This window comes from Solanum tuberosum, unplaced genomic scaffold (assembly GCF_000226075.1).
Source record: "Solanum tuberosum cultivar DM 1-3 516 R44 unplaced genomic scaffold, SolTub_3.0 scf00184, whole genome shotgun sequence".
NCBI classification, from domain to species: domain Eukaryota; kingdom Viridiplantae; phylum Streptophyta; class Magnoliopsida; order Solanales; family Solanaceae; genus Solanum; species Solanum tuberosum.
The window spans coordinates 259,091-271,285 of NW_006239109.1; the positions used below are offsets into that span (position 1 = coordinate 259,091).

The 12,195-nt window shown below is 37.1% G+C and overlaps 3 protein-coding genes across 3 annotated transcripts in view; all 3 read left to right on the top strand.

Moving 5' to 3' along the window:
* Positions 1-3,369, top strand: part of LOC102591818 (transcription factor SPATULA-like) — a 5,137-nt gene extending 1,768 nt beyond the window's left edge. The window contains exons 5-6 of the mRNA XM_006354803.2: positions 2,590-2,883; positions 2,954-3,369. Of these exons, the coding sequence (XP_006354865.1) occupies positions 2,590-2,883; positions 2,954-3,040 (381 nt within the window). The 3' untranslated portion in view covers positions 3,041-3,369. The remainder of the gene's footprint in view (positions 1-2,589; positions 2,884-2,953) is intronic.
* A 996-nt stretch (positions 3,370-4,365) lies between these two features.
* On the top strand, positions 4,366-7,844 carry LOC102591476 (probable serine/threonine-protein kinase At1g01540). The gene is made up of 7 exons (XM_006354802.2): positions 4,366-5,275; positions 5,722-5,826; positions 5,986-6,108; positions 6,212-6,382; positions 6,480-6,609; positions 6,710-6,919; positions 7,419-7,844. The coding sequence occupies exons 1-7, from the start codon at positions 4,650-4,652 to the stop codon at positions 7,584-7,586; spliced, it is 1,533 nt and encodes a 510-aa protein (XP_006354864.1). The 5' UTR covers positions 4,366-4,649; the 3' UTR covers positions 7,587-7,844.
* Positions 7,845-10,299: 2,455 nt separating this feature from the next.
* LOC102591691 (subtilisin-like protease SBT1.7) overlaps positions 10,300-12,195 on the top strand; it is a 2,613-nt gene continuing 717 nt past the window's right edge. The window contains exons 1-2 of the mRNA XM_015312049.1: positions 10,300-11,242; positions 11,505-12,191. Of these exons, the coding sequence (XP_015167535.1) occupies positions 10,306-11,242; positions 11,505-12,191 (1,624 nt within the window). The 5' untranslated portion in view covers positions 10,300-10,305. The remainder of the gene's footprint in view (positions 11,243-11,504; positions 12,192-12,195) is intronic.

The following is a 12,195-nucleotide window of genomic DNA, read 5'->3' on the forward strand; positions in this document are numbered from 1 at the left end:
CAAAAAAAAAAAAAAGTTTGGGATTTTTTTTGAAAACCCCCCCCCCCCCCACACACACACACACACACTACAGGCTAGATTACTATAACCCCCTCCTTCGAAATTAATGACACCTTTTTATATTTGAAAACTTTTAATTTTAAATTTTCCATTTCTCTTACTGCACAAAAATATCATTGTATGTTTATGATCATAAGATCCAACAGTACTTTAGATATGTGGCATCCCCCCCCCCCCCCCCCCCCCCCCCCGCCCCCCACCCCCCCACATATGCCCACAATGCCATATAAAGTGAAATGGAGGGAGAATTATCTTTTAAAAATCTTGCAAGTGAAAAATCAATAGCAGTGAGACGAGGTCGAGACCTCCAACTGGTCCCATACAATGTAAATTTGTGTGTAGCACCTCTTGTAAAAGTTTAAGCCATTAGAGAATGAACACTTAAATTTATTTAAAGTGGTCTTCTACATGAGTCAAAAGCAAAAGGCATACATAATACTTTGATGCATTTTGTATTCTATCCACTTTTGGAGAGTTTTATGTTTTAGGTGTGAGTCTATTATCATTGAAATACTTCCACAATGTCACGACTTTGCTCTTGCTAGTATCATTGTCCTCTCTCTGACTGGTAAAATAAATGAACAGGGGCAGTGGAGCTTTGAAAAATCAAATCAGAATATGAAAAAGGAAAATAAAATAAAATAAAGAACATATTAATCTTAAATTGCATTTCTCTCAGCTGGATGCTATCACTGCTTCATGTGACAGAAATTAAATACTAGTCTCAACTCTTTAGATTAGTCAAAAACAGGTGCAGAAAGTTTATGTAGGTATCTTCCACAAAATGGAATGGAATGGAAAAGGTTGATGTGTGTATTTCTGTGGTTATGTAACACATTGTCTAGACAAGTATGGCACACACAACTTTGAAATATGATGTTACAGGCCTCATCATCTTCAGTTTTTTATAACTGTTGACACCCCAAAAGAAGCTAAATGAAATGGAGTGCTTTTGGTTTGGAGCCTTTCTTTAAATCCTTGGAGTTCTGAGTTGAGCTAGTAGGTAACGCTAAAGAGGTGAAAAACTAGTTGCTACTAGTCTACTAGGTTATGGAGTAGTGGGATAAGCTAAGAGAAAGTATGTATTGGTCTGGCATGAACATTCATTATGTTTCTTACTTTTGGGAGTATCATGGCCTGAAGTAGGTTAGAGGAAAAGGGATTGAATTGAGAAGTGTAAATGAAGAAGAAAAACCTCTCTTATATTCAAGAATTGTTTCGTATACAGTTTGAGATGAAGCACCCCTCTAAGTTCACTAGTTTCTTATTGCTCCTTTAGTTTGAATAGATCCATTTTAAACTGTTTTTTAGTAAATCTCATGCTATTAGCCATTTCTCTACCTTGCAATGAGCATTGCTTTGGCTTTAAGCTTAACATTTTTATTGTGTAACAACAAATTTTGTGCTTGAAAAAATAATCAAAGGTAGAAAATATTGCGATAAGTGTAGTATTTTATTTCAACTGTAGTGAATCTTGGTGATTCCTCGGATTTTTTTTCCAGAAATAAAATCAAGAGCCTCCTTTATACAATTCGGGCATTTCATAAAGAAACAAGTTTGCTTATCTCACTTTGATAGATTTGATCTTGACTTGTATAGAATTCAAGGGCTTCTTGTTATGAAACTGTCCCTCTTATGGGTTATAGTGACCCCTATTTATAATAAAAGGGATTCCATATGTGGAACATTCACAGATAAAAGTTAAGATATAACATATAAAAGAAATGGAGAAGATGATGTGAATTGTGCGAAGTGATATGCTCCATCCTTTAAATCTCACCAAGGTTTTCAGTCATTGTCTGATTTGTAGAGTCAGTTGATGAATTTACTTTATAGTCTTATCTGTAATGTGGTTTCTTTCGGTTTCCCCCTTATAATATGTATTATTAAAACTTTTATGATTAGATGATTTCAGATAGGAAACCTCCTGAAATCCGGATGGATGCAAGTTTCCTCTCATACTCTTGCTAATTTGAATAGTTAGCTGTTCCTCTTATGATTTATTTACGAAAATGGTAATCTTTTGGTATAATCATCAAATCCCCTTGACGTTTTTGATCACATAGAAGACGAGGGCACTTCTGATGCATGTGAGTAGTTTGCATATATTGTGGCTCTTGAAATTGAGAAGTGCAAAAAATCTTATAATTACTTTTAATTTCATATAGTTGCGGAGAATAGGAAAATAGCTTAATAGTTCACTTGATATAATGGATCAACAACATACCAAAATTTAATCTAGTAAATGAAAAGTACAGTGGTTCTTGCAAAACCCAAAGAAAATACTCCTCACTGTGTCATCCATCTCAAAGATCTAATGTGTTAACTTTCTCTCTTTCTGGGCTGTTGATGTTTGATGTTTGATGTCGATGACATGTAGTCATAAGCTATGACTAGTATGAAGTGACTTTCTGAGATCTAAGCACATGTGGATTATGATGAAGTCACTACTAGTTCATATCTGCCACTGTCCTCTTTAAAATTGCATAATAGAAACTTTCCGTTTGTCTCCTTTCTTTGGGTTTACAGATGCTTACCTTGAGGAATGGATTGAGTTTATACCCAGGATATGTTCCTGGGTCTTTGCAGTCGGTGCAACTCCCATCTGGTAATGAATTTGATGGGAGAAGTTTTATGCTGAGTGCAAATGGAGGAGCTACACTTCCTGTGAATCGAGAAATGCCACAGACTGCATTTGAAATTTCCAATCAGAATCCATCAGGCAAACCAACAATAACCTCACATAACACAGAAAACGCTGTAGCTTTAGAAACTACAATTCAGAATCATTATGGAGTTCTTAACCATTTAGCATCTTCTAAGGTAATCTGCTTGTAGTATTTCATTGAGATCTCTTAAGTTAAAAGCTAAAGCAATTCTCTTACTTATTCAGGACATGTGCCGAGACAATACACTATCAAGATTGCATATAGATATGAGTTGCTCTGGAAACAATTCATCATCAGGAGTGTCGTCTTAACCAAAATTTCACAGGATCAAATATTTGAGGAGTTGGTGTAGATGGAATTAACTATTGATACTGTGAAACTCCAATTGTTTGTACATCTCCTAAGTTAAATATTTGCCTCATGGTCCTGAGATGCACTGATCCTTGATTGTTATGCTCGATGAGCACGAACAGAACTGTGCTTTTGTAACTGTTGAAACTTGGACTTGACAAAATAACTAGTGTTGGAAAAATAACTGTTCAAACTTTTAGATACTTTTAGTGTACAGCGTTCGAGTTCTTACAGCAACTTGAAAATGAAAAATATGCTACTGTCTTGAATAGATGTCGTTTCTGGATAATTTCAGAATCTCAGATGTCTTGCTATGGAAAGTTTTTCCATCTTCCTGGAGGATCAATAGTGTTCCCACTTACCTCTATCGTGACTCGAACAGGTACATAAATATCTGGTACCATTCTCTTCTATAATTATGATGAATGGATTTGAATTGTATACTTTTACAGTGAGGGTACCACTTTTACTCAGACGGACATATTTATTTGTCTTCAATATATATTACTATAAATAAACAGTGTATACTAAACTGTAAGGCCTGAACTATGTATAACTCTTTTTATAGAAAGGTCTATTTCCCTTGATTGAACTTTTCAGTTAATGGAATCCGCCACAAAATTTACTTTTTTCCCAATATAAGCATTGGATGTAGCATCTTCTACTATAAAATAAGGAGTAATTGAAAAAATAATCAAAATAAAGGTCCACTAACAATAATATTAATGAATATAAAGATAAGCATAAATTGAACTAGATCACCCACTCCACAACATTCTCTTTTAATCATTTCTCAACTCTTTAATTATCAAAAAAGAAACTAAAAGTGACACAACTATTATCAAAGTGGGAAATTGAGAAAAAGGTGGTATCAAGCTCAATTAAAATGAAGCTAAAGTATCCACCAACCATCTTTAAATGAAATATCTAACCAAACAATCCAACAAAAAAGTATAAGAAAAGAAGACAGATAAAAACTACTTTTTCCGTCTCAAAATAAGATTTATCTTGAAAAAATATATCTCATATCATAAAATTAATATATATTTCTAATTATACCCTATACTTTTATCTTCTTAATGAACTTGATTATTGCTAAATTATGCTTATTTAAGACGAAGACAGCAATAAAAAGGCACAAATCAATCAATAAAGAAATGCCACCAACTATACCATTTACTATATGGTTACGTCCATTAATAGCTTCATACTTGTATAGATACTAATACACGTTTCTTAATGAATGTCACAATAAAGTAAGCTAATCAAGAATCCAGTGGGGGCAATTTTCTCCATTTCTACCAGTCCTATCATTACAGCTCCCCCCCACCCACCCCCAATCTCCATGGTCCCAAAACTCCCTCTCAGCTTAGCTCCAAAGATGACTTGTACTGTAACAAGCCACTGTCTCTACCATCAACACTAGAGTCCATAGTCCCCACCATAGTGCCACATGCATTATCCCATTACCATATAATACTTTGTCTTGCTCCTCCAACGGTTCTTTGTTAATCAACGCCCAATTCTTCTTCCCGGAGCTGGAGGAGAAGAAGAAGAGGGAATTATACTATGTCGGGGTTTCTGACTGATGAACTTTCCAAAAGAACTTCAATTTTTGGTTTACGTTTATGGGTTGTTTTGGGTATTTGTGTAGGAGCTGCAATTGTGCTTGTTCTGTTTCTTATCTCACTATGGTTCACTTCCAAACGTAGCACTAGTAAAATGACCCTTTCAGTTTCAGCTAAGAAAAACCCCAATATCCCTAAAGTATCCAAGGAAATTCAGGAAATCCGAATCGACCCAATTCGGACTCTGCCGGAAAACCCGAAATTACTACCTGCTCCGATACCGGAACCTGATTCTTTCGAGGAGAAAACCCAGAATTCCGATGATTATCAGAGAACACTCATTGAGATCGGAAAGGGTGAGAAGATTGCCCATCCGGGTCGGGTTGGGCAAGGTGGCGGGTCTAGTCATGGTAGTGAGGAAGCTCGGTCTAATGAGCAGGCTATCATTGCTGTGCCGGAGGTTTCGTATTTGGGGTGGGGTCATTGGTATACACTGAGAGAGCTTGAAATTTCAACAAATTATTTTGCTGAGGAAAATGTGATTGGTGAAGGTGGGTATGGAATTGTTTACCGTGGAGTTATGGAAGATAACAGTAAAGTTGCTGTTAAGAATTTGCTCAATAACAGGTGCACTATTCAAAGTTCTTTCCTTTTCTGTGAATTGGTTATATATTGATAACATAATGTTTCAAATATGTTTATGATTCTTGCATGTGTCTTGACATGTCATTAATGTAAAGTATGCTTTTAAGTAATATGGCGTTGTTCATGTGTTAAATGTGGTATCTTTTGGGTTTTGGGGCTTAATTACTTACATAATAGGATTAACAACAACAGCATACCCAGTGTAATTCCACAAGTGGGGTCTGGGGAGGGTAGAGTATACACGAATTTTTCTCCTACCTTGTAGAGATAGAGAGGCTTTTTCTGATAGACCCTCGGTTTAAAAAGCATAGTAAAGCAGTTTGAAGAAGGGAATAGAGAAAAGAAAGCAGTAATTATAGGATTAGTTTATGAAAAAAGCTGTACCTTTTGTTCTGTCTACAGGTTTATATATGTAGTTTTATTTTCAGGGGTCAAGCAGAGAGGGAGTTTAAGGTTGAAGTTGAAGCAATTGGTCGGGTTCGGCACAAGAATTTGGTGAGGTTACTTGGTTACTGTGCTGAGGGTGCTCACAGGTAATTCAGTTTCAGTTGTCTGCAGCTTAATACTGTCAGCTATAGTATTATGGTGGTGATTGTCTTTTAGGATATTTTTGACCTGTAATTATTCTGGAGATTCTGCTTTTGAGCTTGAGTTGGGATGAATTACTCAATACGGTCAATATGCTATTTCAGGATGCTTGTGTATGAGTATGTGGACAATGGGAACTTGGAACAGTGGCTCCATGGAGATGTAGGGCCTTGCAGTCCTCTTACATGGGAAATTAGAATGGATATCATTCTTGGAACAGCTAAAGGGTATACAACTGCTAATTTTTTTTGTTAACCTTTTTTTTTTGAGCGGTAATTGTTTTTGTACTTTGTGTTAAAGGGAGTAACTAATGCTTGGTGAGTCTTACAGGTTAACCTATCTTCATGAGGGCCTTGAACCCAAGGTTGTTCACCGTGACATCAAATCAAGCAATATTTTGCTTGATAAGCAGTGGAGTCCGAAAGTGTCAGACTTTGGCTTGGCAAAGCTTTTGGGTGCTGAGAAGAGCTACATTACTACTCGGGTTATGGGAACATTCGGGTTAGTGCTTGACATTTCAAAACCCACTATCATTGTTTTGTTGCTAATATTGAGTTGCTCTTGGAAAATATATTGCTGATGACCCCTTTTTTATCAGTTACGTTGCTCCGGAATATGCTAGCACTGGCATGTTGAATGAGAGAAGTGATGTGTATAGTTTTGGAATTCTTATTATGGAAATCATTTCTGGAAGGAATCCGGTGGATTACAGCCGTCCTCCTGGAGAGGTTTGTCTCATATGATCAATGTTAGTTCCTAGTTTCAGGAAACCTCTTTAATATTTATTCCAGTTTTGTTCTGACTCTGCTTAGTCAATCCGGCTCACAGGTAACTCTGGTTGATTGGCTTAAAATAATGGTTTCAAACCGGAATGCCGAGGGCGTTGTGGATCCCAAGATACCTGAGAAGCCTTCTTCAAGAGCCCTGAAACGTGTTCTTTTGGTAGCATTACGCTGTGTTGACCCCAATGCTCAGAAGAGGCCAAAAATGGGACAAGTAATACACATGCTTGAAGCTGATGACTTTCCCTTTCGTGATGTAAGCTCTTGTTTTCCTCCAGGCCCTTGAATTTAATGTCACATTGATTAGTCACGAGAGTCGACCGCTAAGAATGCATTTGGGGTAATGGAATGATGTGAACTGAATCTAAGACTTAATTTGGATGTAATTGCGCTGTTAGCTAAAATGTAGTCACGAGTATCTCTTTTCTAAATGATCACTTAATGCATGATATGACATGAAGATATATCCTGTTGGAATTATGTTTGTTACACCATAAATTAGATCACATTAATGAACCTCCTTACGTACCCTATTACCAACTACCAAGCACATGGACTGCTTTGAATATGTTGTAATGTGCTGGTGAGATCTGATCAAAGTTGTGATGTCTATTTTATTACATCATGGACCAACACTGTTATATTTTTGCATAGTGCTTGTGTTAATTAGTACAAGGATCATCTCATCAGTTTCCTATCAATACCCTTACTTGGTTTTCATTCACTTCCTCTGAATAACTGTGGCATTGATACAGGAGCGACGGGCTTCAAGGGAGCATGGTGGTCGTTTATATCGTGATGGTGCTAAAGAGAGGTTAATGGACAAGCGTGTAATTGAATCAGGTGATAGCAGTGGATATGAAAGTAGTGTGCAAACCAACTGGTCTTTGGTCAAGAAACAAGAAACCGATGATGAGCATTAGCAGCACCAACAACAAGGTCAATTCCAACCCCGTTGTTTCGTCTGTCATTCATTTGGAGCTAGCACATGTAAATATCATTCACTTAACTTCTGCATTTTCAGTTAATTCAGCAGTCTTGATAGGTTTTGTAGCATAGCCCTTGTTATTAGTGTATGTAATTGCCTTCAGGCTTGCTTTGAACATAACTGTTATTTTACCAGTGAAAGGACATGATTTTATTGTATTGCATTTACCACAAACGAGTTTAACTTTTGTGCACTGACAATATCCTTTTATTACTACATCGTGTTAAAATAACCTACTAACTGTCTACCGTAATCCTAATGTGGTAACTTAAAAAGTGCACTAAATAACCTGCATTATATGGATTTTACCAGGATTAGAAAAGAAAAGGTACATCTTTTTGGGAGGGACATCAGATGGAGACATTTTCTTGTGGACAGATAATGTCACCGACAGAAAGCTACATTCAATAAAAAGAAGATTCTTGAACAATTAACAACTGAAATTAGTCAAAATGTACGACCAAAACAGTTGATTTTTCCTTAATCAGACGAAGGTTAACACAAATGTTCTTTTTGGTGATTTGGGTTCTGAGGTAGGGTCTGATTGAAATGTTTCATGGGATGCCTACTGTAATGGCGGACCGTCCCGGCCTTTACGCTATTATAGTGTGATGTGAGTGGTTCAAATTTGTTGAATCTTTCTCAATCATCTTAGCTGGAACTTTTTTACTAAGAGAATTTAAAATATTACTTAACAAGGGAAACCCGCAGCCGCTACCCTTTAGGTGCGCACAGGGTAAAACCTCCGCTCCTATGCAATAACTCGCAAATCACATAGGATAGGTAACCCGCATTAGGCAAGCCCGGTGCAACGAGCTCGACCCAGAAGCAAACCCCTTGCTTTTGCTGGCAAGGGGTTTCGAATTTGAGACCTCCAACATGGAAGTCCCAAGCCCAAACCACTGGCCACCCCGATATAATATTTCCGCAAATGAAATGCTAATTAATTCTCCTTGAACAAAGGTGGCTCCGCCACTAGGAGTGTCCCTACGAGCACTAAAGTCTTGAGTATGCTACAAATTACAAAAGGAGGAAATGAGGTAGGTGTCCTTTGTATTTGGCAGCTACTATAGATGATCCTTTTGACAGCTAGAGATTTGAGATTTTGGACCCATCAATTTAATTATGTTTTCTAGTTTTGTCATGATGTAGAAAATAGTCGTTATGTTTTATAAGTTATTTAAGATGTTTATTTGTTTTCAACAACTTTAATTTGGTGTAATACATGACCAAACATTTAGGGGCGCCTCCAACCAAACAGTCCTATCTTGACTTTCTGAACAGTTCTGCATGTGAAAATGTGAATGGGAAAATTCTCTTCCACTGTTTGGTTTTGTCAAAAGAGAGAAGAAAATGGAGGGAGTAAAGAATATTATAAAGAATAAATCGAGAGTGCGGTTAGATAAACGTTATTCTTCTATTCATTAGAGATCTCATGTTTAAATTCCTAGAATTGAAAAAGTAATACATTCGCACTATGCTATTTTATAAAAACAAATATACAAAACGAAATTGAAGGGATCAAAACTTAAATAGAGATCTCAGTCTCGAACATTCTTTCTTGTTCTTACATATCTACAACACAAAAAAAATTCTTTTGCATCTCTCTCTCTTGATGAAACAACACATGCAAAGTGAATCATTTTGCTGCTTTGTTCCTTCTTTTCACTTTTCCTTTTTTCCTAAAGAAAGGCCCAAATTGTTACATAGAATAGAAACTAGCTAGAGCTAGTACCTAGTAGTATCATTGCCAGAGTAAGAATTAAAGGAGCTTACTAGTGGCCATAAACAAAAATAATTTGAGCAGGAATTTTTAGACTACGAATTTAGTGGTTCTTCTGATATATGATTAAGTACATTTAACCTTCAATTATATGAACCGTTTATTCTTCGACCATTTATATAGGAAAAAGAGTTATATTTAGACTATTGCGAGAACAAATGTTAGCTTCGAATATGAAGTAACTAGCCGTAAGAAAATTTACAATCAACAATTCACGTAAGGTTAAATATGTTTAGAAAAATATTATATGGACCAAAATCAAAATTTGGTGATTTATTGTGAAAAGGTTTAACTTTACCCTTTGTACTCGTTCATAACTTCCTCATTATAGTTTTGGTTTGGCTCCAAATTGCATTCAACAAAGCCTTTTGATGTTGACTTTCCACTTGATTGACAAATAGTGAATTACAAAGGAATGTCACATCCCATAAGTTTTCTACTTGGGTCCATTTTTATTAGCATAATGGACAACATCCCTTGCAATATTTCCAGACAAAAAAAGCATTAAAATAGCAATAGGTACAAATTGAAAGGTTCTTTATTAGCCAATTGTCAAATTATATATCTTGTTAGCATATGCTTGAAGTTTTATGGAGACATTTCAAGAACTAGTAAAGATAAAAGGAACATAACTATCTTGGAAATAACAAAATAAACCGGCCAAGAAAGTGAACAATGATTAGATGGAGGATTATGCCAATAAGATACCTATACAAATAAAACAAAACAAAATGGTCTAATCCAACTTAAGAATAAACCCCAAAAGCTTAACAATGCACCATGTCATTAGTTATATATATGTGCATACTAGAACAGATAAAGAAAGTAACACAAGAAATTGAGTTTTGAAGCAAAAAAAGTGAATCCAAAAATGGGATTCTTATTGTTCTTATTGTTCCTCTTAGCTAATTCAGCCTCAGGAAAAAGAACCACTTACATTATCCATATGGATAAGTCATTCATGCCTAAGGCTTTTACTAGTCATGAGCAATGGCACTCTTCAATTCTTGAAACTGTCAACTTGAAAGATACAGCAAGTGCAAGTTCTACCAAGCCGACTAGGCTTCTTTATTCGTATGACAATGCATTTCATGGATTTAGTGCTGTTATGTCTGAGGATGAACTGCAAGTTCTTGAAAAGTTTCCTGGTTTTGTGTCGGCTTATGCTGATAAAAAGGTCACTCTTGACACTACTCATACGTTTGAGTTTCTCGGTCTGAATCCTGAGTCAGGACTATGGCCAGCTTCTCATTATGGCGAGGATGTGATTGTTGGTGTCATTGATACTGGAGTATGGCCAGAGAGTCAGAGTTATAAGGATGATGGGATGACTGAAATTCCGTCAAGGTGGAAGGGTATATGTGAGCCTGGACAAGAATTTAATGCTTCAATGTGTAACAATAAGTTAATTGGTGTACGATACTTCAACAAAGGAGTTAAAGCTGCAAATCCTAATATTACAATTAGTATGAATTCAGGCAGGGATACACAAGGTCATGGCACGCATACTTCATCAACTGTTGGTGGAAACTATGTCGAGGGTGCTTCATTTTTTGGCTATGCAACTGGCACAGCAAGAGGAGTCGCTCCACGTGCTAGACTTGCTATGTATAAGGTAATTTTTGATGAAGGACTCTTCGCTTCTGATGTGCTTGCTGGTATGGATCAAGCTGTTGCTGATGGTGTCGATGTGATATCCATCTCTATGGGATTTGATAATGTTCCATTGTATGAAGACCCTATTGCCATAGCTTCATTTGGTGCTATGGAGAAAGGCGTTCTTGTTTCCGCTTCAGCAGGAAATGCAGGTGTCACTCCTGGAATACTCCACAATGGAATCCCCTGGCTCTTGACTACTGCTGCTGGCTCTATTGATCGTGTCCTTTCTGGAAAATTGACTCTTGGAAATGGACAAGTGATCACTGGATGGTCAATGTACCCTGTTAGCGCCCTTGTCAACGAGTTCCCACTTATCTACAACGAGTCAATATCGAGTTGCAATTCAACTTCCCTATCCAGCTTCAATTATGGAATCATCATATGTTGTTTCCGCTTCAGCAGGAAATGCAGGTGTCACTCCTGGAATACTCCACAATGGAATCCCCTGGCTCTTGACTACTGCTGCTGGCTCTATTGATCGCGTCCTCTCAGGAAAATTGACTCTTGGAAATGGACAAGTGATCACTGGATGGTCAATGTACCCTGTTAGCGCCCTTGTCAACGAGTTCCCACTTATCTACAACGAGTCAATATCGAGTTGCAATTCAACTTCCTTATCCAGCTTCAATTATGGAATCATCATATGTGAAAATGGACATTTCCTTGATCAAATAAATACCATTGCTGAATCCTCTGCCCCTGCTGCTATATACATCTCTGACGATCCAAGAATTTTCCAGAGAGAAGAATTTGCATATCCTGGTGTTGTTATCAGTCCTGAAGATGGTGCAGCTGTGATCAGTTATGCTAAATCTGGTGCCAATCCTGTTGCCAGCATTAGCTTCCAACAGACATTTGTGAGATCAACACCAGCACCCGTCGTTGCAACTTACACATCACGAGGTCCTTCACCGAGCTATCAAGGAATCTTGAAGCCAGACATAATGGCACCAGGGTCATTAGTCTTAGCATCCTGGATTCCTAATAGTTATACAGTTTCGATATATCCAGATATCGGATTGAGCAGTGAATTCGCGATGGTTTCAGGAACATCCATGGCTTGTCCACATTCCTCTGGCATTGCTGCACTTCTTAAAGGCGC